We start from the raw sequence: 27,861 nt of genomic DNA on the forward strand, positions 1-27,861 counted from the left end.
TATTCAGACTTTCAATCTTCAATGGCTCTTACCAAAGCGTGCCATGACTATGACAATTATATATTCAGAATCAACCACTTTTTTTGTTTCTTGAAATATGTGCAGTACCAGCCAAAGTTTGGACACACCTACTCATTCTAGGGTTTTTCTTTATTTTGACTATTTTCTACATTGTAGAAATAATAGTGAAGACATCAAAACTATGAAATAGCACATATGGAATCATGTAGTAACCAAAAAAAGTGTTAAACAAATCAAAATATATCTTAGATTTTAGATTCTTCAAAGTAGCCACCCTTTGCCTTGATGACAGCTTTGCACACTCTTGGCATTCCATCAACCAGCTTCATGAGGAATGCTTTTCCAACAGTCTTGAAGGAGTTCCCACATATGCTGAGCCCTTGTTGGCGGCATTTCCTTCACTCTGTGGTCCAATTCATCCCAAACCATCTCAGTTGGGTGATTGTGGAGGTCAGGTCATCTGATGCTGCACTCCATCACTCTCCTTCTTGGTCAAATAGCCCTTATACAGCCTGGAGGTGTGTTTTGGTTCATTGTCCTGTTGAAAAACAAATGATAGTCCCACTAAGAGCAAACCAGATGGGATGGCATATCGCTTCAGAATGCTGTGGTAGCCATGCTGGTTAAGTGTGCCCTGAATTCTAAATACATCACAGACAGTGTCACCAGCAAAGCACTCCCACACCATCACACCTCCTCCTCCATGCTTCACGGTGGGAACCACACATGTAGAGATCATCCGTTCACCTACTCTGCGTCTCACAAAGTTGGAACCAAAGAGTTGGAACCAAAAATCTCAAATTTGGACTCATCAGAACAAAGGACACATTTCCACCGGTCTAATGTCCATTGCTCGTGTTTCTTAGCCCAAGCAAGTCTCTTCTTCTTATTGATGTCCTTTAGTGGTGGTTTCTTTGCAGTAATCGACCATGAAGGCCTGATTCACTCAGTCTCCTCTGAACAGTTGACGTTGAGATGTGTCTGTTACTTGAACTCTGTGAAGCATTTATTTGGGTTGCAATTTCTGAGACTGGTAACTCTAATATCCCTCTGCAGCAGAGGTAACTCTGGGCCTTTCTTGTGGTGGTCCTCGTGAGAGCCAGTTTCATCATAGCGCTTGATGGTTTGAGTGTGCAAAGCTGTCATCAAGGTTAGTTACTACGTGATTCCATATGTGCTATTTCATAGTTTTCATGTCTTCACTATTATTCTACAATGTGGAAAATAGTAAAAATAAAGAAAAACCCTTGAAGGAGTAAGTGTGTCCACACTTTTGACTGGTACTGTATATATATTTTTCTTCTTTCAATCTTCAATACATCTTAGACAAAGTGTGCTACGACCATGAACATAATATATTCTGAATCACGGGAGGATGGACAAAAATCCACTGGTTTATTTTTTGGATATATATATTATTTTTATTCAATTTTTTTTAAATCTTCAATAAGTTCTTACACAAAGTGTGCCATGACTATGAAAGTGATATATTCTGAATCAGGGGCAGATGGACCCCAATTCATTGATTTTCTTCCATCCTCCCCCGATTCAGAATATATAATTTTCATAGTCATGGCACGCTTTTTCTAAGATCTATTGAAGATTGAAAGCAACAACAACAATTATATCTACATTTTAACAAATGAAAAAAGTTGTGAATTTCTGTCCATCCTCCCCTGATTCAGAATATATCATTTTCATAGTCATGGCATGCTTGGTCCAATAACTACTGATGAGAGAAAAAACGAATATCCACCAAATATCTAATGTAAAACTAATTTGACCGTGCTAATATTTTGATGATTGATTGTCTAGTACTATGAATAGTCATAATAGCTCCGTTTGATTGAATTATTTGACAACTTGATGATTTAAAGGTCTATGGTGGTCTGTTTTGTTCCCCTTTCCCTCCCTTTCTATTCTTCCTGTTTAGATGGGGACCCTATGAAATCAGAGCTTGGCAGATGCCTCCTGTTTGCTCTCTCTCTCTCTCTCTTGCTCTCTTTCTCTCTCTGTCTCTCTTTCCTGCACTTGTCATAATAAACAACATGAAAGTCATGTCACCCTCTGTCTCACCAAAATGAACAATGAAGTACTACAAAGTAATAGAAAGATTGATTTGTTACCTATTTTTTTTACAATCTTGCATTCTACGTTGGTAGCCAGTTTATAATAGCAATAAGGCACCTCGGGGTTTTGTGGTATATGGCCAATATACCACAGCTAAGGGCTCTATCCAGGCACTCTTGCGCTGTCGTGCATAAGAATATCCCTTAGCTGTGGTATTTTGGCCATATACCACATCCCCTCGTGCCTTATTGCTATTATAAACTGGTTACCAACGTAATTAGAGCAGTAAAAATAAATGTTTTGTCATACCCGTGATATAAGGTCTAATATACCACGGTTGACAGCCAGTCAGCATTCAAGGCTCGAACCGCCCAGTTAAATTTTTAAAAATATTTATCAAAATAGTATAAATTCTGTCTTCAATTGTTGGTTATATGTTGTTACCACTTTACTTAAAGCATCCCAGTACAATGAGTTATAACTTGTTCTAAGCATGTATGACCCATTAAAATGTCTTATGACAAGGCTTATAATATGTTGTGTCTCTCTATTCATAACCAATGCACCTGTTTATTACAGAGAGGTCATTCTGCAGAGAAGCTGGCAGTGTAAGGGGAACCATGGCAACGTCTGAAGACAACTTCCCAACAGGTAACATTTAACTGATCTAGGATCAGGTCCCACCTGTCCAGGTAATTAATTACGATCTAAAAAGCAAAATGGATCCTAGATCAGCACTTCTACTCTGAGATGCTTTATGGATGGACCCCCAGGCATTTGACACCAGTTAAAGGGTCAATTCCATCTTCTCATGCATGTATATCAGACACTTCATTCTCAATGTGGAACTTTCATGAAATTGAATGGAATTTTACAAAAGTTCCAACCACAGTATTCTAATGAGGAGTGGAGAGAATTTGGGGTTTGGCTTCGGCAGTTGGAGTAGTTATGGTTCATGGGTTCTCTCTCTGTCTCTCTCTCTCTCTCTGTCTCTCTGTCTCTCTCTCTCTCTCTCTCTCTCTCTCTCTCTCTCTCTCTCTCTCTCTCTCTGTCTCTCTCTCTCTGTCTCTCTCTCTCTCTCTCTGTCTCTCTCTCTCTCTCTCTCTCTCTCTCTCTCTCTCTCTCTCTCTCTTTCTCTCTCTCTCTCTCTCTCTCTCTCTCTCTCTCTCTCTGTCTCTCTCTCTCTCTCTCTCTCTGTCTCTGTCTCTGTCTCTGTCTCTGTCTCTGTCTCTGTCTCTCTGTCTCTGTCTCTCTCTCTCTCTCTCTCTCTCTCTCTCTCTCTCTCTCTCTCTCTCTCTCTCTCTCTCTCTCTCTCTCTCTCTCTCTCTCTCTCTCTCTCTCTCTCTGTCTCTCTCTGTCTCTCTCTCTCTCTGTCTCTCTCTCTCTCTCTGTCTCTCTCTGTCTCTCTCTGTCTCTCTGTCAATTCAATTCAATTCAAGGGGCTTTATTGGCATGGGAAACATGTGTTAACATTGCCAAAGCAAGTGAGGTAGATAATATACAAAAGTGAAATAAACAATCAAAATTAACAGTAAACATTACACATACAGAAGTTTCAAAACAATAAAGACATTACAAATGTCATATTATATATATACAGTGTTGTAACAATGTACAAATGGTTAAAGTACACAAGGGAAAATAAATAAGCATAAATATGGGTTGTATTTACAATGGTGTTTGTTCTTCACTGGTTGCCCTTTTCTTGTGGCAACAGGTCACAAATCTTGCTGCTGTGATGGCACACTGTGGAATTTCACCCAGTAGATATGGGAGTTTATCAAAATTGGATTTGTTTTCGAATTCTTTGTGGATCTGTGTGATCTGAGGGAAATATGTCTCTCTAATATGGTCATACATTGGGCAGGAGGTTAGGAAGTGCAGCTCAGTTTCCACCTCATTTTGTGGGCAGTGAGCACATAGCCTGTCTTCTCTTGAGAGCCATGTCTGCCTGCGGCGGCCTTTCTCAATAGCAAGGCTATGCTCACTGAGTCTGTACATAGTCAAAGCTTTCCTTAAGTTTGGGTCAGTCACAGTGGTCAGGTATTCTGTCAGGTATTCTGTCTCTCTCTCTGTCTCTCTCTCTGTCTCTCTCTCTCTCTCTCTCTCTCTCTCTCTGTCACTCTCTGTCTCTCTCTCTCTGTCTCTCTCTCTCTCTCTCTCTCTCTCTCTCTCTCTCTCTCTCTCTCTCTCTCTCTCTCTCTCTCTCTCTCTCTCTCTCTCTCTCTCTCTCTCTCTCTCTCTCTCTCTCTCTCTCTCTCTCTCTCTCTCTCTCTCTCTCTCTCTCTCTCTCTCTCTCTCTCTCTCTCTACGATGAACTCTGTTATTTAACTGTGGGTTTTGACTGACATTCTGCTACGAACCATCATGATATTTCAGAGTTCATGCAGACTGATTTTTCCAACATCATGATATCAATAGCAGGGGTTGAGAACCACAAACAGTGTTTTGGGTTCAGTTGGTTGCCTTCTGCCTTCTGCTCTAGTAGTTTGATCCACACTACCACTGTAGACTTATTATCGTTACAAACCCTCAAATTAATTTAGGGCAGGCGAGGTGACATTGAATTTTGTTTTTTCTGGTCCCAGATCTGTTGAACTGTCTTGCCAACTCGTATGGTCATTGTTACCTTTAGCATCACAGTGACCATAGGAGTTAGCAAGACAGCACAAACAGATCTGGGACCAGGCTAGGAATTCACTTCTCATTATGGTAAATCATGTGGTTGACAGTGAACTTTAACTATCTTACACCTTGGACCTGAGAGAGCCTGAGCACGACTCTTTGAAGTCATTGATTAATCTTTGTAGGTCAGTCACACTGTCAGTCAGTCAAAATGTCACCAGACTAGTGATACTGTAGGCTCCAAAATAGCCCTCAGTTAATCAAGAAATAGGAAGTAAAGCAAAATTGAGGATAAAGTATTAGTACTATACCGGTCAGCATATTGACATTATTTCTGAGAGTTTCTAGTTGCTTTTTGTCTCTAACTATGGCAAATCTTAACCTAAACTTTTGACCTACCTTTGGATGTTATGGAATAGGCTATAATTGTAGAATGAGGAAGTTAATTACCTCAGCATGGTGTTTTTAAACACAATGTTCTTGTTTTATTATTGAGTCACCTGAGTATCTCTGTCACCACTTCTTTCCTACAAAACATTAACTCGAGAAGAATTGCTCATCCGCAGCTTGTCATAGACTGTAATGGAGATTTAATGTGTCCTTAGATTGGCGTTAGAGACAGATATTGATTGGAGTGTATTATAACGAACTGTATTTTAAAAGTACTCAAAGTCTATCGCAAAGGAGCAGACTGACACACACACACACTCACACACACTATGGGTCTTGGTCAACATAGTGCACTATATTGTATAAAGAATAGGGTGCCATTTTAGATGTATCATGTTGTTGTAGCCTTGCCCATGCTGCTGGCCATGGTTGAGGGGCCGGACAGGCTTCCTGCCTACATGTTGTTGTATTATATTGTGTTCCTGTCACGTTGTGTTCCAGCTCTACCCATGTTGCTGGCCATCGTGGAGGGGCCCGACAGGCACCCTGCAGACGAGGGGTCTCAGGAAGTGCTGCGGGGGAAACTCTGCCTCCTGGAGGCCGACAGCGCGGAGGTCAACGCTCTCTTTACGGTATGACCCTCTTCATTCAACCTTTATGTATCCAGGTAAGTCTTGTTGAGGCAATATGTTTTTTCAAGAGTAATCTATATGTACAGCTAAACAGCTCTTGGTATGATACTGTTCTCAGTCACACCCCACTTGGTCAACATGCTTGGTCACAGCTTATGTGGGATTATCGCAAGTGTGTAAAGATAGATTGAATGGAAGGAATGCCTTATGTATGGTGGTGCCATTTTTGCACATTTGTTATAACCTGCTTTGCCGCTACATAGACTTCCAGTCATTGTACTAACACTAGTTAGCATTGGCTTGCAAAACTACCTCTAACGTCCTTCATGCTGGACACAGAGACATAAAAATAGTATCCACGAGGTAATTGTTCACATTGAATACCAATACATATCTTACTCACAGATTACATTGCTTCATATTGACCAAACAGGTTTAAATGAGTCAACATCTCATGTACAACCTCTCCTCTGTTCTCCTCTCCTGTTCTTAAGGAACTCTCTGCCAGGCTGGTCTCCATCAACAGTGAAGAAAACGTTATATTTGTCGCATTCAAAACATTCGAAGAGATATGGAAGTTCACCACATATTACACAATGGGTATGTCTTATAAACACACAGATAAGGGAAACGACAGAACAACAAACTCTGTTTGTATGGGATAAGAGGATACTTGGCCACAGTGCTTCTACATCTGCATTCCTTGCTGTGTGGGGTTTTAGGCTGGGTTTCCGTATAGCACTTTGTGACATCTGCTGATGAAAAAGGGCTTTATAAATACATTTGAATTTGATTAATTAGATGTTCAAATCAAATGTGTTATATTTTCTTAGAACATGAAAGTACTAGCTACATAATTTCTTAACAAATACTAGGTAAAAACCAACTGGAATTTAAATTACAGTTTCATCTCTAACTTGACCTGTTGAACTCTGTTGTCCAGGCTTCCTAGGCCCGTGTATGGAGAACCTGCTGCTGGACCAGGACTTCTGGCTGACCTTTGACCTATTGCACTCTAACCTCTGACCTCTGTTCCCCAGGCTTTCTGGGTCAGTGCATGGAGAACCTGCTCCTAGACCAGGATTTCTGGTTGAGCTCGATGGACCAGAAGAACGTGGGCATAGAGATCTCTATCCAAGAGGACACTCTCAACCTAATGTACAAAGGCATCCTCATGCAAGAGGGTAACTCTCTAACTCTCTACTCATTCCTAAAATGTTGCTGTTAATTTTAACATGAAGATATCTGACTGACAGCTTTTTTCTATGTTTGCAATGTGCATTGTTGTTGACCAACTCAGTGGCCTTATGGTTAGAGTGTCCGACCTAAGATTGGAAGGTTGGGACATCGATCCCTAGTCCAATCATGCCAAATCCTCAGAAAAATAAGCTTATAGTGTTATAAGATGGTACAGTTATCCCAGCTAGCATATAACGTTCTGAAAACCATATGTTTCTGAGAGCGTGGTTGTCCTATGGTTATTTTGCATACAACCTTCCCACAATGTTCTGAGAATCGTTACCTCTAATTGGGGATCATACTTAGTGTGTTCGTTTTCCCACCTGCGATGTGGGATATTGTTTGTGTGAGTGCTTATGTGCGCTACGTATTGCACGTTCGTTAATTCTTTGTTGTTTTGAAGTTTCCCTGTAATAAATATGTGGAACTCTACTCACGCTGCGCCTTGGTCTGATTATTTATATAACGATCGTGACAACCGGTCAGGAAACATATGACTTTGTTCCCAGAACCAATGGGAAACCAAAAACGTACATTCCCACAACTTCCAAGGAACAAAATTTGCTAGCTGGGATTTTATCAGATATTAGGTACAATGTTATACATTCCTAGAAGCTCTTCAAATAAAATATTACCAAATCTCTTCCCCTCTCTTAGGTTCCTTCTTCGCCAGCTGCAGTTCCACCCAGATGTTTGACAGCTCCACCTCTGGTAGTGACCTCTACCTGGAGCAGGGGGACATAGCCCTGTTCGAGCCCCCGTTCTTGGGGTCGGGGTGGACTGTACTGTCCCTGGGGGATGGAGCCCGGGGGACCAAGCCCAAACCAGCCCTGGAGCCCGTCATACCCTTCCACCAGTCAGTAAAATATATAATTTCACCATTGTTAATATTCTGCAATATAAATAGATACAGTACCAGTCAAAAGTTTAGACACATCTACTCATTCAAGGATTTTTCTTTATTTTTACTATTTTATACATTGTAGAATAATAGTGAAGACATCAAAACTATGAAATAACACATATGGAATCATGTAGTAACCAAAAAAGCGTTAAATAATTCAAGATATATTTTAGATTCTTCAAAGTAGCCACCCTTTGCCTTGATGACAGCTTTGCACACTCTTGGCATTCTCTCAACCAGCTTCACCTGGAATGCTTTTCCAACCGTCTTGAAGGAGTTCCAACATACGCTGACTACTTGTTGGCTGCTTTTCCTTCACTCTGCGGTCCAACTCATCCCAAACCATCTCAATTGGTTGAGGTTAGGTGATTGTGGAGGACAGGTCATCTGATGCAGCACTCCATCACTCTCCTTCTTGGTCAAATAGCCCTTACACAGCCTGGACGTGTGTTGGGTCATTGTCAGTGGTGTAAAGTACTTAAGTAAAAAATACTTTAAAGTACTTGTAACGGACGTCTAAGTCGTTCTCCTCCTCGGACGAGGAGGAGCAAGGATCGGACCAAAATGCAGCGGGTGATGAATACATGATGAATTTATTTAGACAAGACGAAACACGAAGTACACTTGAATAAATTACAAAATAACAAAAACAACGTAGACCGACCTGAACATGAGAACTTACATAAAACGAAGAACGCACGAACAGGAACAGACTAGACAAAACCAAACAGTCCCGTGTGGTACAAACACTGACACGGAAGACAATCACCCACAAACAAACAGTGAGAACAGCCTACCTTAATATGGTTCTCAGAGGAAACGTCAAACACCTGCCCCTGATTGAGAACCATATAAGGCTAATTAACCATGAACCTAAACAAGAAACAAATAACATAGACTGCCCACCCCAACTCACGCCCTGACCATACTAAACAAATACAAAAACAACAGAAAACAGGTCAGGAACGTGACAGAACCCCCCCCTCAAGGTGCGAACTCCGGGCACACCACCTAAAAATCAAGGGGAGGGTCTGGGTGGGCATCTGTCCGCGGTGGCGGCTCCGGCGCAGGACACCACTCCACCATTGTCTTTGTCCCCCTCCTTAGCGTCCTTTGAGTGGCGACCCTCGCCCCCGACCCTGGTCTAGGAACCTTCACAAAGGTCCCCCCTAGATAGAGGAGATATCTCAGGACAGAGAGGTAGCCCAGGACAGAGAGGTAGCCCAGGACAGAGAGGTAGCTCAGGACAGAGAGGTAGCTCAGGACAGAGAGGTAGCTCAGGACAGAGAGGCAGCTCCGGACAGAGAGGCAGCTCCGGACAGAGAGGCAGCTCCGGACTGAATGGTCGCTCCGGACTAGTGGCAGCTCCGGACTGGAGGGCAGCTCATGACTGGAGGGCAGCTCATGACTGGAGGGCAGCTCATGACTGGAGGGCAGCTCATGACTGGAGGGCAGCTCATGACTGGCGGAAGGCTCTGGCTGCTCCTGTCTGGCGGAAGGCTCTGGCTGCTCCTGTCTGGCGGAAGGCTCTGGCTGCTCCTGTCTGGCGGAAGGCTCTGGCTGCTCCTGTCTGGCGGAAGGCTCTGGCTGCTCCTGTCTGGCGGAAGGCTCTGGCTGTTCCTGTCTGGCGGAAGGCTCTGGCTGCTCCTGTCTGGCGGAAGGCTCTAGCGGCTCCTGTCTGGCGGACGGCTCTAGCGGCTCCTGTCTGGCGGACGGCTCTAGCGGCTCCTGTCTGGCGGACGGCTCTAGCGGCTCCTGTCTGGCGGACGGCTCTGAAGGCTCAGGACAGACGGGCGGCTTTGAAGGCTCAGGACAGACGGGTGGCTTTGAAGGCTCAGGACAGACGGACAGCGCAGGCGGCGCTTGGCAGACGGACAGCTCAGACGACGTTGGGCAGACGGGCAGTTCAGGCGCCGCTGGGCAGACGGCAGACTCTGGCCGGCTGAGGCGCACTGTAGGCCTGGTGCGTGGTGCCGGAACTGGAGGTACCGGGCTAAGGACACGCACCTTAAGGCTAGTGCGGGGAGCAGCAACAGGACGCACAGGAGGCTTGGTGCGTGGTGCCGGAACTGGTGGTACCGGGCTGGAGACACGCACCATAGGGCTAGTGCGTGGAGGAGGAACAGGGCTCTGGAGACGCACAGGAAGCTTGGTGCGTGGTGCCGGAACTGGTGGTACCGGGCTGGAGACACGCACCATAGGGCTAGTGCGTGGAGGAGGAACAGGGCTCTGGAGACGCACAGGAAGCCTGGTGCGTGGTGTAGGCACTGGTGGTACTGGGCTGGGGCGGGGAGGTGGCGCCGGATATACCGGACCGTGCAGGCGTACTGGCTCCCTTGAGCACCGAGCCTGCCCAGCCTTACCTGGTTGTATGCTCCCCGTAGCCCGACCAGTGCGGGGAGGTGGAATAACCCGCACTGGGCTGTGTTGGCGAACCGGGGACACCATGCGTAAGGCTGGTGCCATGTACACCGGCCCAAGGAGACGTACTGGAGGCCAGATATGTTGAGCCGGCTTCATGGCACTTGGCTCAATGCTCAATCTAGCCCTGCCAGTGCGGGGAGGTGGAATAACCCGCATCGGGCTATGCACACGTACAGGAGACACCGTGCGCTCTACCGCATAACACGGTGTCTGCCCGTACTCTCGCTCTCCACGGTAAGATCGGGAAGTTGGCGCAGGTCTCCTACCTGCCTTCGCCACACTACCCTTTAGCCACCCCCCCCCAAGAAATTTTTGGGCTAGATTTACAGGCTTCCTACAGCGTCGTCGTGCTGCCTCCATTCGCCGGTATCCCTCCTCACACTGCGCCAGAGAATCCCAGGCGGGCTCCGGCATTCTCCCTGGGTCGATCGCCCACCTGTCGATCTCCTCCCACGTAGTGTAATCCAGATTTTGCTCCTGCTTCCGTGCTGCCTCCTCATACCGCCGCCTCTCGGCTTTAGCTGCCTCCAGCTCTTCACGAGGGCGGCGATATTCTCCAGGTTGTGCCCATGGTCCTTTACCGTCCAGTATTTCCTCCCATGTCCAGAAATCCTGAGATCGCTGCTGCTGTCGCTTCTGCCCGTTACCCCGCTGCTTGATCCTTTGTTGGTGGGTGATTCTGTAACGGATGTCTAAGTCGTTCTCCTCCTCGAACGAGGAGGAGCAAGGATCGGACCAAAATGCAGCGGGTGATGAATACATGATGAATTTATTTAGACAAGACGAAACACGAAGTACACTTGAATAAATTACAAAATAACAAAAACAACGTAGACCGACCTGAACATGAGAACTTACATAAAACGAAGAACGCACGAACAGGAACAGACTAGACAAAACCAAACAGTCCTGTGTGGTACAAACACTGACACGGAAGACAATCACCCACAAACAAACAGTGAGAACAGCCTACCTTAATATGGTTCTCAATCAGAGGAAACGTCAAACACCTGCCCCTGATTGAGAACCATATAAGGCTAATTAACCATGAACCTAAACAAGAAACAAATAACATAGACTGCCCACCCCAACTCACGCCCTGACCATACTAAACAAATACAAAAACAACAGAAAACAGGTCAGGAACGTGACAGTACTACTTTATATTTTTTGGGGTATCTGTACTTTACTTTACTATTTATATTTTTGACAACTTTTACTGCATTACATTCTTAAAGAAAATAATGTACTTTTTACTCCATACATTTCCCTGACACCCAAAAGTACTCGTTACGTTTTGACAGGAAAATGGTCAAATTCAGGCACTTATCAAGTTATCCCTGGTTATCCCTACTGCCTCTGATCTGGCGGACTCACTAAACACAAATGGTTCGCTTGTAAATTAATGTCTAAGTGTTGGAGTGTGCCCCTGGCTATCCATAAATTTTAAAAACACAATAAAATTGTGTCGTCTGGTTTGCATAATTTAAGGAATTTGAAATTAATAATTATTTTCCATTTGATACTAAAGTATATTTAGCAATTCAATGTACTTTTGATACTTAAGTATATTTAAAACCAAACACTTTTAAGACTTTTACTCAAGTAGTATTTTACTGGGTGACTTTCACATTTTCTATTAAGGTATCTTTTCTTTTACTCAAGTATGACATTTGAGTACTTTTTCCACCACTGGCCATTGTCCTGTTGAAAAACAAATGATAGTCCAATTAAGCGCAACCCAGATGGGATGGTGTTTCGCTCCAGAATGCTGTGGTAGCCATGCTGGTCAAGTGTGCCTTGAATTCTAAATAAATCACAGACAGTGTCACCAGATAAGCACCCCAACACCATCACACCTCCTCCTCCATGCTTCATGGTGGGAACCACACATGCGGAGATCATCCGTTCACCTACTCTGTGTCTCACAAAGACACGGCGGTTCGAACCAAAAATCTCAAATTTGGACTCATCAGACCAAAGACAGATTTCCATCGGTCTAATGTTCATTACTCGTATTTCTTGGCCCAAGCAAGTCTCTTCTTCTTATTGGTAGTGGTAGTAATTTCTCTGCAGCAATTCAACAATGAAGGCCTGATTCGCACAGTCTCCTCTGAACAGTTGATGTTGAGATGTGTCTGTTACTTGAACTCTGTGAAGCATTTATTTGGGTTGCAATTTCTGAGGCTGGTAACTCTAATTAACTTATCCTCTGCAGCAGAGGTAACTCTGGGTCTTCCTTTCCTGTTGCGGTCCTCATGAGAGCCAGTTTTATTATAGCGCTTGATAGTTTTTGCAACTGCACTTGAAGAAACTTTAAAAGTTCCTGACATTTTCCGGATTGACTGACCTTCATGTCTTAAAATAATGATGGACTGTTGTTTATCTTTGCTTATTGGAGCTGTTCTTGCCATAATATGGACTTGGTCTTTTACCAAATAGGGGTATCTTCTGTATACCACCCCTACCTTGTCACAACACAATTGATTGGCTTAAACGCATTAAGAAGGAAAGAAATTCCACAAATTAACTTTCAACAAGGCACACCTGTTAATTGAAATGCATTCCAGGAGACTACCTCATGAAGCTGGTTGAGAGAATGCCAAGAGTGTGCAAAGCTGTCATCAAGGCAGAGGGTGGCTACTTTGAAGAATCTCAAATATAAAATATCTTTTGATTTGTTTAACACTTGATTCCATATGTGTTATTTCATCATTGTTTTGATGTCTTCACTATTATTCTACAATGTAGAACATAGTAAAAACAAAGAAAAACCCTTGAATGAGTAGGTGTGACTGGTACTGTGTTCAAACTTTTGACTGGTACTGTATTAATGAATAGTTTATTTCCAAAATGGTATATCCACCAATTTTTCACATTGTGTTTTTTCATCAGAAATTATTTCTTATGGGTATCTTCAGATGTGTGTAAAATATTACTGTTCTCAGATGTGTCTTAAAATGTGTTTCTTTGCAAAAGTAAAGTTGAAGTTGGAAGTTTACATACACTTAGGTTGGAGTCATTAAAACTTGCTTTTCAACCACTCCCCAAATTTCTTGTTAACAAACTATAGTTTTGGCAAGTCGGTTAGGACATCTACTTTGTGCATGACACAAGTAATTTTTCCAACAATTGTTTACAGACAGATTATTTCACTTATACTTACTGTATCACAATTCCAGTGGGTCAGAAGTTTACATACACTAAGTTGACTGTGCCTTTAAACAGCTTGGAAAATTCCAGAAAATTATGTCATAGCTTTAGAAGCTTCTGATAGGCTAATTGACATAATTTGAGTCAATTGGAGGTGTACCTGTGGACGTATTTCAAGGCCTACCTTCAAACTCAGTGCCTCTTTGCTTGACATCATGGGAAAATCAAAAGAAATCGGCCAAGACCTCAGAAAAGAAATGGTAGACCTCCACAAGTCTGGTTCGTCCTTGGGAGCAATTTCCAAACTCCTGAAGATCCCACGTTCATCTGTACAAACAATAGTACGCAAGTATAAACACCATGGGACCACGCAGCCGTCATAACGCTCAGGAAGAAAACGCGTTCTGTTTCCTAGAGATGAATGTACTTTGGTGTGAAAAGTGCAAATCAATCCCAGAACAACAGCAAAGGACCTTGTAAAGATGCTGGAGGAAACAGGTACAAAAGTATCTATATCCACAGTAAAACGAGTCCTATATCGACATAACCTGAAAGGCCGCTCAACAAGGAAGAAGCCACTGCTCCAAAACTGCCATAAAAAAGCCAGACTACGGTTTGTAACTGCACATGGGGACAAAGATCGTACTTTTGGAGAAACGTCCTCTGGTCTGATGAAACAAAAATAGAACTGTTTGGCCATAATGACCATTGTTATGTTTGGAGGAAAAAGGGGGAGGCTTGCAAGCCGAAGAACACAATCCCAACTGTGAAGCACGGGGATGGCAGCATCATGTTGTGGGGGTGCTTTGCTGCAGGAGGGACTGGTGCACTTCACAAAATAGATGGCATCATGAGGGAGAAAATTAGGTGGATATATTGAAGAAACATCTCAAGACATCAGTCAAGAAGTTAAAGCTTGGTCGCAAATGGGTCTTGCAAATGGACATTGACCCCAAACATACTTCCAAAGTTGTGGCAAAATAGTTTAAGGATAAGATAGTCAAGGTATGGGAGTGGCAATCACAAAGCCCTGACCTCAATCCCATAGAAAATTTGTGGGCAGAACTGAAAAGCGTGTTCGAGCAAGGAAGCCTACAAACCTGACTCAGTTACTCCAGCTCTGTCAGGAGGAATGGGCCAAAATTTACCCAACTTATCGTGGGAAGCTTGTGGAAGGCTACCCGAAACGTTTGACCCAAGTTAAACAATTTAAAGGCAATGCTACCAAATACTAATTGAGTGTATGCTAACTTCTGTTGGGAATGTGATGAAAGAAATAAAAGCTGAAATAAATCATTCTCTCTACTATTATTTTGACATTTCACATTCTTAAAATAAAGTGGTGATTCTAACTGACCTAAGACAGGGAATTTTTACTAGGATTAAATGTCAGGAATTGTGAAAACTGAGTTTAAATGTATTTGGCTAAGGTGTATGCAAACTTCCGACTTAAACTGTATATATCCATTGTATAGCTGGAATAGAATGTTCGTATCCTTTAAATTTGACTGTGATATGTGGTTGTCTCACCTAGATATCTTAAGATGAATGCACTAACATTAAGTCATTCTGGTCACTCGAGTGGAGCAGCAGACTAAAGCACAGCATCTCAGTGCTAAATATGTCACTACAGACCCTGGTTCAATTCCAGGCTGTATCACAACCGTCCGTTATTGGGAGTCCCATAGGGCGGCACACAATTGGCCCAGTGTTGTCCGGGTTAGGGTCATTGTAAATAAGAATTTGTTCTTAACTGACTTGCCTAGTTAAAATAAAAAATAAGAACACTTAAAGTGTTAAATGTAAATGTTTTAAATACAGATCTCATATTACTGTATTTAATTCAGTGGGGACTGCTGAGGGGAGGATGTCTCATAATAATGGCTGAAACGTAGCCAATGGAATGGCATCAAATATATGGAAACCATGTGTTTGATGTATTTGATACCATTCCACCGATGCCGCTCCGGCCATTACCATGAGCCCATCCTCCCCAATTAAGGTGCCACCAACCTGTAATTTAATTTAAAAAATAAAAAGTAAATATTGATGGGACAAATGTAACATTTGTACAGTTCTTTATAAAAAAAAATAGGGAATTGTTACATTTGACTGTGTTAAACCTAGCAGCACTGCTTATTTCTCTAGGAGGGAGGCGGATATGAACTATTTTGGAGAAAAAAATGATTATGTATTTTTGAAATGAAACCATCGTGATAGATTTTAAACAAATACATGTCTGTCATTGAACAACCCAATGCCATGATTAGATAGTGAAAAAACACACCAATATCTTTCATAAATTCATTAAACAATAAAAGCTAGTTTACCAACATTTCTGAAAATAGATATATAGCATTTTGGAAATAAACTTTATATTATTTCCCTCCTTAAAGATGGTTCTTGAAATCCTGTGCGGAGAACATCTTAGTTGGTAGTGGCAAGCCAGCATGTGACTTCCTCTGCCAGTTTGGTAAGCAGTTCATATTCCATCACTGTACAGATTTCCACACAGTAAATCAATGTAATCTAGCTCTGTAGTATTCTTCATTGACTTCCCATTCTCTCATCTGTAGGATCATTTCCTAGACATATCTTAGTTCTAAGGTCTCCTCCATCCGGTCTCTTTCCCATAGAATTTGAATTATTGGGGGAATTCTAAACCCACTAGTGGGGGAATTCTTAACCAACCCTAAAATTGGAATTCCATCCTTCCCTCTCTGTATCCTCCTCTTCCCATGCTAGCCACAGGCTCCTGCATTGCCACTGTGGAGTATGACGCAGGAGGGCCAGATGAGCTGAGCCTGGAGCAGGGTGATCACATCCTCATTGTGGGCCTGTTGGTGTCGTGCTTCGAGTGGTTCACTGGCAGGCTGGAGAGGACAGGAGAGGTGGGACTGGTGATGACAACACTGGTCAAGCCAGCTGATGATACCCTTTGTGAGTAAGTGTATCTCCCTGAGTTGTATCAATCGATCATTCACTCAATCAGCCGATATCCTTTGTAAGTGTATCCTTCTGATGAGTTATATTTTGATGAACTGCGTCATGATGTTTCCCTGCAACTATGCAGCTCTATGATATCAGCCATTCTAGTGTATGCAGTAAATGCACATAGACTTTGGACAATGCTTTCAGAGCCATGGTGAATTAGATGTTCAAACATTCTACCTATATTCTACCTTCTTTTGCTTCATCAATCCCCTTTTAGGTCGGCAGACATATTCCTAGACAAAGAAGAAAGGTTATTTTTTAACCTGAAAGAAGAGCAGATCAAAGAAGAAACTATTGCCTTGCTGAAGAAAATCTCCCAGAATGATGTTGGATCCGTCTACAAACTTGGTGAGACAGAAATTGAGAAATGTTCAAGTGCATTTTGTTCGTGATGAACAGCTCTCTAAGACTGCCATACTGTGTAAAGACGGTCATTTTTGATATTGATTCATGAATTATCCCTTTTATTCCAGATCTGATTGATCAACCAGATTCTCCAAAGAAACCAACTCAAAGTAGGCGTATTTATTGTTTGCTTTGTACAATTAGCACAGTCTGGACGGTTGGGTTTGAGTATTATATTGTTTTTTTTCTCAACATAAAAAAAAATTCAAATAATTAACTTATTCTGGCTCCTCCCACATGTCCACCATATCATAAATAGTCATCTTCATCTAATGTCTTACAGATGGTTCCCAAGGAAACATGGACGCTCACCAACAAGCAGAACTGAAGAGGAAGATAGAAGAGATTCTACAAGAAGGGAAGGAGAAAGTGCCTTGTGCGACTGTGATGACAAACAGAACTCTGGAGGACCACAGTGAGTCCTCTAAGACTACATTACCCATTGGGCCTCACTTCACCATCCACCCAGTAGAGGAAGGCACCACCACCAACCAAGAGAAACTCCTTCCTCTTCTATCCTTTCTGGGCGGCTCTGACTACAAACCAGATTTTGGCACCCTCTACGGACAAACCCCAGAACTGCTCCTTGCCACTTTCAGCGGCCACTCGGACGACATTGACGAATTGGTGGCATACTTAGGCATAGCCAGGGAAACGGCCAGGAAGAAGCGTCTCCATTGGTCGCAGAGCCGCCTCTGTTTGCTTTTGGGGAAACTCTGCGCGGGAAGTTCAAAATTCTCCCAAGCTCGAGTCTACTTCGAGGAGGCCCTCAGCATCCCTCGAGATGGATTCACGGACATGCTAATGCTAGCTAACATCTACGTAAACCTAGCTGTGATCTATCTCATGCAAAAAAACACAGAGAAGTACTTTGCTTTGTCAGAGCGGATTGCTGCATTGCTTATGGGTATCCCTGACTGCGTCTCTACTGTAGAAAAAGACTCTGAAGTTCTCAAGTTCATCCTGAAGAAAGCGGTTCTCGCTCATAACAAGATGGCTGAAGCACGTGCTTGTTTCCTTCTAGCAAAGCTCCACTGGAGGCGAGGCGAGGGGGCGGACGCTGTCCCGTTCTTGGAGAGACTTCTGGTTCTCTCGGCAGAGCCAGTAGGTGTCCGGAGCGTCAGGCCCAGCCACGGCTACCTGAGCCTGGGGAGACTGTACAGCCAGCTCTCCCTCCCCCATCTCTGTGTCAGCTCAGCCAGGAGAGCCACAATGCATCCCTCCGCTAGGCTAGCCGATTGTCTGAATGGAATGGGGCTAGTGCTGGAGAACACAGCCAGACTCTATGGGATCCGGAAGCAGGAAGACACCATTCCAGCTCAAGTGGCTCTGTATCTGAGCCGGTCGCTCTCTTTCACTGGGGAATTAGCTGGAGTCGGTGGCAATGGTGACCCCACTCTAAGCCAGGCACTCACACTCTGCCTATCACAGCTGTTTCAGAAACACGGGATACTAGGACGCGCGGTGCTCTCCATGCACACTCTCATAGACAATCATTGCAGGCCGTCATCATCATCGGGCGCCACTAGCAGCCCTGAACGCATCAGCGCCCTCGTGTGGCTAGCCTGGCTGCACATCTGTAACAGCCAACCGGAGGTATCACTAGATGTCCTCGACTCAGTGCTGGCCTCCATGCCAGAACACTGCACTACTCCACAGGAAGGTGTGATCTCGTTGCTGTTTATCTTATGTTTATATCTGCTGTATGTTTGTACCCTGGCTGTTTGTCAAATTTCCCAATTGAAAAAATTAAGATTGATGAATTGAATTATTAAGGATTGGTCCACAACATGAGGGGTGTGGCCCTTCGACGCACGGGAGACCTGCGGAGGGCGGCAGAGAGCTACCAGGCGGCCATTTATGTGTGTGAGGAGTTTGAGGACAGGTAATGATCATTCTTGTGTGTTTTAAATTTGTACATTGTATCAAATAAATCAGCCTTCACTGCTATTGATACTATATACTGTTTCCTTATTGTAAAATAAACCCTTCTCTCAGGGCCAACTGGGCGGTCGCGCAGGCTAACCTGGGGTTGCTGTGTCTGAAGGCTGGGGCTAAGGTAGGGTTGTAATGTTTTGGTTTTGGTTTTGTAACTTCTTCTTGTCTTTTACATTCAACATTGTTTGTTTTACCATCGAGGACCACTGGAAATAAATGTTTTAATTGATGTTTTCTAGTGATATCCTCTGGGATCAAATCCACATCTTACTAGATGTACACAGAACAAAAATATAAACACAACATGTAGAGTGTTGGTCCCATGTTTCATGAGCTGAAATAAAAGATCCCAGAATTGTTCCTTTTCCAAGATAATCCATCCACCTGACAGGTGTGGCATATTAAGAAGCTGATTAAACAGCATGATCATTACACAGGTGCACCTTGTGCTGGGGACAAAAAAAGGGTACTGTAAAATTTGCATGGATGTTTCAAGTTTTGAGGGAGCGTACAATTGGCATGCTTACAGCAGGAATATCCACCAGAGCTTTTGCCAGAGAATTGAATGTTCATTTTTCTACCATAAGCCAACTTCAACATTGTTTTAGAGAACTTAGCAGTACCTCAAACTGGCCTCACAACCACAGACCACATTTATGGAGTTGTTTTCTGACAACAGTTTTCTGATGTCAGCGTTGTGAACAGAGTGCCCCGTGGTGGTGGGATAAGGTATGGGCAGGCAGGCAGGCATAAGCTACAGACAACTAACACAACTGCATTTTATCGATGGCAATTTGAATGCACAGAGATACCATGACGAGATCCTGAGGCCTATTGTCGTCCCATTCATCCACCGCCATCACCTCATGTTTCAGCATGATCATGCACGGCCTCATGTCGCAAGGATCTGTACACAATTCCTGGAAGCTGAAAATGTCCCAGTTCTTCCATGGCCTGCATACTCACCAGACATGTCACCCATTGAGCATGTTTGGGATGCTCTGGATCGAGGTTTACGACAGTGTTCCATTTCTCACCAATATCCAGCAACTTTGCAGAGCCATTGAAGAGGAGTGGGACAACATTCCATAGGCCACAATCAACAGCCTGATCAACTCTATGTGAAGGAGATGTGTCGTGCTGAAGGAGGCAAATGGTGGTCACACCAGATACTGACTGCTTTTCTGATCCAGGCCCCTACTTTCTTTTTAAAGGTATCTGTGACCAACAGATGCATATCTGTATTCCCAGTCATGTGAAATCATTAGATTAGGGACTAATACATGTATTTCAATTGACTGAATTCCTTATATGAACTGTAACTCAGTAAAATCTTTGAAATTGTGGCATGTTGCGTTCATATTTTTGTTCAGTATATATATATTATTTCACCCAAAATAAAATTCAAGGGACTGGCGGAGAGGCATCTCACGGAAGCCGTGGAGCTGTTCTCAGAGCTGGGTGGAGGGGAGCATGAGGTGAACTTTATTACAGTGCTGCTGGAGCTGGGACAACACTGTGTGAACCAGAGACTCCTGGAAAGAGGGAAGATCTACTTTGAGTGGGCTCTGCTGATGGCCATTAAGTCAAACCATTTAGACAGTAAGTGTTTTTACTGCTTACCTCCTTTTCTCAGTGTAAGTGTGTTACGCATAGAAATGGTCAACTTATGCACACACACACACACACACACGTGAAATGAATTCCACATGCAAGATTCCTGATTCATCATTCTATCCCCAAATATGTTTTGAGTCCGTATCCATTAACCACTCGAGCTTAGCAGGCTAACAGTCTTGTGGCCTGCAGGAGAGGTTTGAATCACTTTTGGTCACATATACACTGAGTGTACAAAACATTATGAACACCTGCTCTTTCCATGACATAGACTGACCAGGTGAATCCACGTGAAAGCTATAATCACCTTATTGATGTCACTTGTTAAATCCACTTCAATCAGTGTAGCTGAAGGGGAGGAGACAGGTTAAAGAAGGCAATTGAGACAAGTGTGCCATTCAGAGGGTGAATGGGCAAGACAAAATATTTAAGTTCCTTTGAACGGGGTATGGTAGTGTGTGCCAGGCGCTCCGGTTTGTGTCAATAACTGCATCGCTACTGGGTTTTTCAAGCTCAACAGTTCCCCTTGTGTATCAAGAATGGTCCACCGCCCAAAGGACATCCAGCCAACTTGACACAACTGTGGGAATCATTGGAGTCTGGAGGCGAAAGAAACGCACACCTGTTTAGGTGAGGTGCTGGGTAGCGGAGTAAAGGAGAGCCGCACACTCTAGGACAAGGGGGAGAGGCAAAGTACAGCCCGCGTGCCGTATCCGGGCAACGGAGGGAACACCGTACACCTGGCGACTTGTCAGGGTGCATGCGCCCGGCCCGCCACAAGTGTCGCTAGAGTGCGAAGCGACAAGGATATCCCGGCCGGCCAAACCCTCCCCTAACCCAGACGATGCTGGGCCAATTGCGCACCGCCTCATGGGTCTCCCATTCACGGCCAGTTGTGACACAGCCTGGGATTGAACCCAGGTCTGTAGTGACACCTCAAGCACTGCGATTGAGTGCCTTAGACCACTGTGCCACTCAAGAAGCCCCCGCAAATTGATTTTAACAAACAATTGGTCCCCCGAAAAATGGGGCCCTCCTTTGAATTTCAAAATCCCGATGTGGCCCTCGAGCCAAAAACTTTGCCCACCTCTGCTCTAGGAGCTCAGATACAATAATTGAATAACCTAAATCCAACGTTTTGACAGACAAGCTGTCTTCATCAGGGTATAATGACAAACACTGCAGATCAAAGTCTAGGTTGAGACCAAAGGGAGCAAGGGTATTTAAATTAAATGTAAAAACATTTTTAAATGTAACCTTTATTTAACTTTCCCAGTAGAGATCCACACAGCCTCTCGTTATAACAATACATTTCTGAGGTCACCCCCTCTCCTAGGGAGGGTGACATGTTCGATGCCGATATAATGTAGGGACGAAATCGAGTGGTTCGCATCCAACTAGTGGGCCCCAACTGGGTAAGTCGTGTTTTTTCACCTAATGGTGCTACGATGCTCCGAGATTCGTACTTTTATTTTGCGCTTTGTTTTACCCACATAATTTTTAACACAAGGACAAGTAATAAGATAAATAACTGTTTCCCTGTTTGGGGGTGTTTGAAGGATTGCATTGAGCGCAGCCATTACACTTGTAAACTCAGCAACAACAAAAAAAGTCCTCTCACTGTCAACTGTGTTTATTTTCAGCAAACTTAACATTTGTAATTACTTGTATGAACATAACAAGATTCAACAACTGAGACATAAACTGCACAAGTTCCACAGACATGTGACTAACAGAAATTGAATAATGTGTCCCTGAACATAGGGGGTTCAAAATCAAAAGTAACAGTCAGTATCTGGTGTGGCCACCAGCTGCATTAAGTACCACAGTGCATCTCCTACTCATGGACTGCACCAGATTTTCCAGTTATTGCTGTGAGATGTTACCCCACTCTTCCACCAAGGTACCTGCAAGTTCCCGGACATTTCTGGGGGGAGTTGTCCTAGCCCTCACCCTCCGATCCAACAGGTCCCAGACGTGCTCAATGGGATTGAGAACCGGGCTCTTCGCTGGCCATAGCAGAACACTGACATTCCTGTCGGACCCTCCACCTCCAAATCGATCGCGCTCCAGAGTACAGGCCTCGGTGTAACGCTCATTCCTTCGACGATAAACGCAAATCCGACCATCACCTCTGGTGAGACAAAACCGTGACTCGTCAGTGAAGAGCACTTTTTGCCAGTCCTGGCTGGTCAAACAACGGTGGGTTTGTGCCCATAGGCGACATTGTTGCCGGTGATGTCTGGTGAGGATCTGCCTTACAACAGGCCTACAAGCCCTCAGTCCAGCCTCTCTCAGCCTATTGCAGACAGTCTGAGCACTGATGGAGGGATTGTGCGTTCCTGGTGTAACTCGGGCAGTTGTTGTTGCCATCCTGTACCTGTCCCACAGGTGTGATGTTTGGATGTACCGATCCTGCGCAGGTGTTGTTACATGTGGTCTGCCCCTGCAGGGACGATCAGCTGTCTGTCCTGTCTCCCTGTAGCGCTGTTTTAGGCGTCTCACAGTACGGACATTGCAATTTATTGCCCTGGCCACATCTGCAGATGAGCAGGGACCCTGGGCATCTTTCTTTTTGTGTTTTTCAGAGTCAGTAGAAAGGCCTTTTTAGTGTCTTAAATTTTCATAACTGTGACCTTAATTGCTTACCGTCTGTAAGCTGTTAGTGTCTTAACGATGTTCCACAGGTGCATGTTCATTAATTGTTTATGGTTCATTGAACAAGCATGGTAAACAGTGTGTAAACCCTTTACAATGAAGATCGTGAAGTTATTTAGATTTTTACGAATAATCTTTGAAAGACAGGGTCCTGAAAAAGGGAAGTTTCTTTTTATGCTGAGTTTAGTTTCCATCCGGCAGAGGCGCAAATAGACGTGCAGGGAAATTTTGGGGCGGTAAATCAGAGTTTACCAATTGATCTCTGAGATTTCTGCCCCGCGAGAATACATCCACGGGAGGGTTCGAAAACATATTACCAATACTGTCATCGGATCTTAGAATGTGCCAATGTTTGTGGACGATTCCCTTAATTTGTTCAGAGCATAGCGGGTAGTTAGAACGCAAGAATGCTTCTTTTTGCGAGACTGTCCTTGAAAAAGATAATGTATCGATTTGTTTTGATTTTCCCAATGGCAGTATTAATCTGACCATTGCTGTTGAAATCTGATTGTTTTTTTGCAAATTCTTTTGATTCGACAGAATTAGCTGAAGGGGAAATTGTTTTTCAAGGGAAGCGGACAACTATCAGCCCTCAAAAAAACTGTTTCGATCAGTAGGTTTCCTGTAAATATCATTGTATAGAACATTATCCCCACGCAAAATCGGAAGATCAAGGAAACTGATTTGTGTGTCAGATTGCATAGTAAATCTCAGGTGCTCGGGAACAAGAGTTAAGAAAAGCATGGAATGCCTAGGGCTGTTTTGCATCACTCCACCATACAACAAAAATATCATCAATGTACCGTTTCCAAATAATAATGTTGGGCAAGAAAACATTTTTGAGAGGATTGAAAATGTACTGTTTCTCCATGTAACCCACATACAAATTAGCATAGTTAGGAGCAATAGGGGATCCCATAGCAGTACCCTGCGTCTGAATAAAGAAATAATTTAGAAACATTAAGTAGTTGTGAGTACTATTTCAGCCAATGTTATAATGCATGCACTGGAATGTAGTTCATTCAGGTCACGTTGCAAAAGAAAATGTTCCATGGCTTCGATACCGCCCTCGTGTGGAATATTCGTGTATGACGACTCAACATCAAAAGTAACTAACAAAGTATTATCAGGGAGAGGATCAATAGATTCAATAATAGAGATCATACTGCTGGTGTCCTTTACAAAGGAGGGGAGCTGTTCTGCGAGTGGTCTAATTTTTAAAAAATCTACAAAAGTTGATAAAGGGGCCGTTACTGCGTCAATGTCCGCTACAATATGGCGCCCTGGAGGTTTTGTAACATTCTTGTGTAATTTCGGCAAAGTATAGAAAGTGGCAATTTTAAGGTGTTGAATAAGCCAAAAAGTCGTGTTCTTTTTTCTGTGATTTGACCAGAACTTAATTACCCAAGCATTGGAGTCAACATGGGCCAGCATCCCTGTGGAACACTTTCCACACCTTGTAGAGTCCATACACAGACGAACTGAGGCTGTTCTGAGGGCAAAAGGGGGGTGCAACTCAATAGTAGGAAGGTATTCCTAATGTTTTGTACACTCCGTGTATATACTGTTGCCGTGTTGACCTGACTCTATCCATCCATGTTATGTGTGTCCCAGGTCAGTTAAGTGCGACGCGGCGTCTGTGCCACCTGTACGGAGCTGTATGTTCTGACGAAGCTCAGTGCATAATCTACAACGAACATCAGCTTGCCATACTGGCGACCCGGGGAGACAGGGGACAGGAGGGCGAGGTGCTGGAGACCATCAGCCAGCTATACCTCAGTCTGGGGACAGAGAGGTGTGTGTGGAGTGGGCAGGGGTGTGTGTGTGTGAGATGTGTGTATGTCTGTCTGTCTCTAGTTGGCAGCAAATTATAACATTTCTGTCCCTTCCTTTCTATCTCCGTGTCCAGGGCTAGGCGGTCGGCTCTGGACTACACCAAGCGTAGCCTGGGTATCTTCATAGACCTGGGCCGGAAGGAAAAGGAGGCATATGCCTGGCTGCAGGCTGGGAAGATATACCAAATGCTGGGCCAAACCGAACTGGTGGACCTCTATGTACAGGTCAGAACTTATTCTACTGTATTTTATTCTATTATACAGAGCAGACAGCATTGACTCAGAGTTACATTGACTTATTGCTTCTTGTATTCCTCCCAGGTTGCCCAAGATGTGGGCCTGAGTACAGGAGACACACACTTTATCCTACAGCTGCTGGAGGCAGCAGGGGATGTCTTCTTCAACCTCAACCAGGAGAGAGAGAAGGCTGTCTGCTTCTATAGGGTACACACACATACACACACTGCTTATATGGGGTAGGACAGAGGGTGTGTGTGTGTGCATGCATGCATCCATGCATGCATGTGTATGTCTACATGTGTGTGTGACCTAATGTCTTTGTGTGTGTACATGTACAGTACCAGTCAAAAGTTTGGACACACCTACTCATTCCAGGGTTTTTCTTTATTTGTACTATTTTCTACATTGCAGGATAATAGTGAAGACATCAAAACTATGAAATAACACATGGAATCATGTAGAAACCAAGAAAGGGTTAAACAAATCAAAATATATTTTATATTTGCCATTCTTCAAAGTAGCCACCCTTTGCGTTAATGACAGCTTTGCACACTCTTGGCATTCTCTCAACCACCATGAGAAAAACTTTTCCAACAGACACATCTCAACATAGTTCTGATGTCTTCACTATTATTCTACAATGTAGAAAATAGTAAAAATAAAGAAAAACCCTTGAATGAGTGGGTGTGTCCAAACTTTTGACTGGTACTGTAGGTGATCTCACCTGTGTGTGTATCATTGTGTGTCTACAGGACCGTGCCCTGCCCATCGCTGTGAGGACCAGCAGTACAGAGGCCAGACTAAGGCTGTCTAACAAGCTGGTGGAGCTGCTACTGCAACTGAAGCTGTATGGAGAGGCCGTGGAGTACGCCCAGGCCGCCCTGGACATCAGTGTTACACTGGGTAGGAGCCAGTGTATTCTAGCTATGGCCACCAGATGTCAGACTTAACTTAGCCCAGACCTAAGTTGAATCCCAAATCACCCCTTTCTCCTTCCCCTAGCCCCTCTGGCCCTCCATTTGCGAGTTGACGCGCGCCTCCGCCATATGCACAAGTGTCCCAAAGTTGAGGGTGTGAAAATGATGGAGGGTGTAGGGCCTAATTAGTCCAGAAATAGCGCCATGCCTTATGGGATTCCGCTATTTTTGAGTTTATCGCAATTTCACACAAAAGAATGGAGAGCCGTGTCTAATTATATACCATGTGTATTTTTGTATGTCTGATTTCGAGACTTGACACATAAAAGATGAAATAACTCCCAAATGAAATGTTTAACTGTTACTGAGGTTTATATCTTGGAAAATGACATTCATTTCCATTTCATGCTTGTTTTATTATTTAAAAGTGGAACATGAATTGCATCATTCAAGTCATGAGTGTGTCCCAAATTTGATGGGTTTATTGTTCCCCCTTGCCCCTTTCTGGAAGTCACCCTCAGTTTTGTTAACAACACGTGACAACGGATGACCCTCTGAGCGAGTTGGTTGGGTCGAGGGAGTAGTATGAGATTCACAGCTAGTCCTTACTTGTATTTCCCTAGAGAAATCTGCATTTACAATTAGCAGATCCTCTTATCCACAGCAACCTACATGAATGCATTCAATTAAGTTTTAATAAAACGGAAAAATAGCCATTATCAGCAGAAATTGTGTCAGGGAAGAAAAAACAAGTGCAATGCCATAGCCTGGTTATAGCTCATTTTTCAAAGAAATACTAATGAAATGATGGTTGTATATTTTGAAATAGGAAATCGTCTAAATGAACGCGTGGCCTTCCACCGGCTGGCCACCCTGTACCACTGTCTGGGTCAGTTTGAACTGGCTGAACACTACTACCTGAAGACCCTCTCCCTCTGCCCCACGCCCCTGGAGTTTGATGAGGAAACCCTGTACTACGTTCGAGTCTATCAGACGCTAGGGGACATCATCTTCTATGACCTGAAGGTAAAATAATCTGAAACAGCTGTAACGATTCCTCCACTGACCCCATCCAATCTCACCTCTAAATCCTGACCCATAACCTTTCACGTTTGACCTTTAGGACCCCTACGATGCCGCGGGGTACTACCACCTGGCGCTGGCAGCAGCCATGGACCTCGGCAACAAGAAGTCCCAGCTCCAGCTCTGCACGCGATTGGCTACAATCTACCACAACTTTCTGGTTGACCGGGAGCTCTCACTCTTCTTCTACCAGAAAGCGCGAGCGTTCGCCTCAGACCTCAATGTACGCCGCATCAACCTCTCGCCCGACCAGAACTTCAGTAGTATGTCGCAGTACAAGTCGAATAGGGTTAGCACTCAGGAACCAACAACAAAGTAACCACCATCTTGGTTTGAAGTTTGGCAGAAGAATGGAGAGTTTAAGGTATCAGAGGAAATTGTGCCAAGTGGATGTCGTATGTTGGGTTTGAAGAAGTGTACATATGTAATTTTGAGATTTTTAAACCTTTGAGATGTGTTGATGTGATTTTGCCAATTAGGGTTCTGTGCCATACTGAACAATTTCACTTATAGAATCATACAGCAATATCTACAATGGTCTTCAGTTGATGACCTGAAATTAGATGAAGTCATGGTAAAAGGAATGAATCATGAAAGACATACAGTACCAGTCAAAAGTTTGGACACCCCTACTCATTCAAGGGTTTTTCTTTATTTTGACTATATTATACATTGTGGAATAATAGTGAAGAAATCAGAACTATGAAATAACACAC

General features: G+C 43.8%; 1 protein-coding gene across 1 annotated transcript; it reads left to right on the top strand.

Moving 5' to 3' along the window:
- Nucleotides 1–2,711: 2,711 nt before the first annotated feature.
- LOC120049036 (SH3 domain and tetratricopeptide repeat-containing protein 1) lies at nucleotides 2,712–27,752 on the top strand. Its single transcript, XM_038995294.1, has 17 exons — nucleotides 2,712–2,742; nucleotides 5,608–5,738; nucleotides 6,233–6,338; nucleotides 6,779–6,922; nucleotides 7,635–7,833; nucleotides 15,855–15,931; nucleotides 16,204–16,398; nucleotides 17,141–18,520; nucleotides 18,634–18,742; nucleotides 18,856–18,916; nucleotides 20,205–20,397; nucleotides 24,685–24,865; nucleotides 24,980–25,130; nucleotides 25,227–25,349; nucleotides 25,898–26,048; nucleotides 26,892–27,088; nucleotides 27,186–27,752. Exons 1-17 carry the CDS (start codon nucleotides 2,712–2,714, stop codon nucleotides 27,462–27,464), a joined length of 3,708 nt encoding a protein of 1,235 aa, XP_038851222.1. The 3' UTR covers nucleotides 27,465–27,752.
- The last annotated feature ends 109 nt before the right edge of the window (nucleotides 27,753–27,861 follow it).

The sequence above is a fragment of the Salvelinus namaycush genome, chromosome 6, assembly GCF_016432855.1.
Source record: "Salvelinus namaycush isolate Seneca chromosome 6, SaNama_1.0, whole genome shotgun sequence".
Classification (NCBI taxonomy): Eukaryota; Metazoa; Chordata; class Actinopteri; order Salmoniformes; family Salmonidae; genus Salvelinus; species Salvelinus namaycush.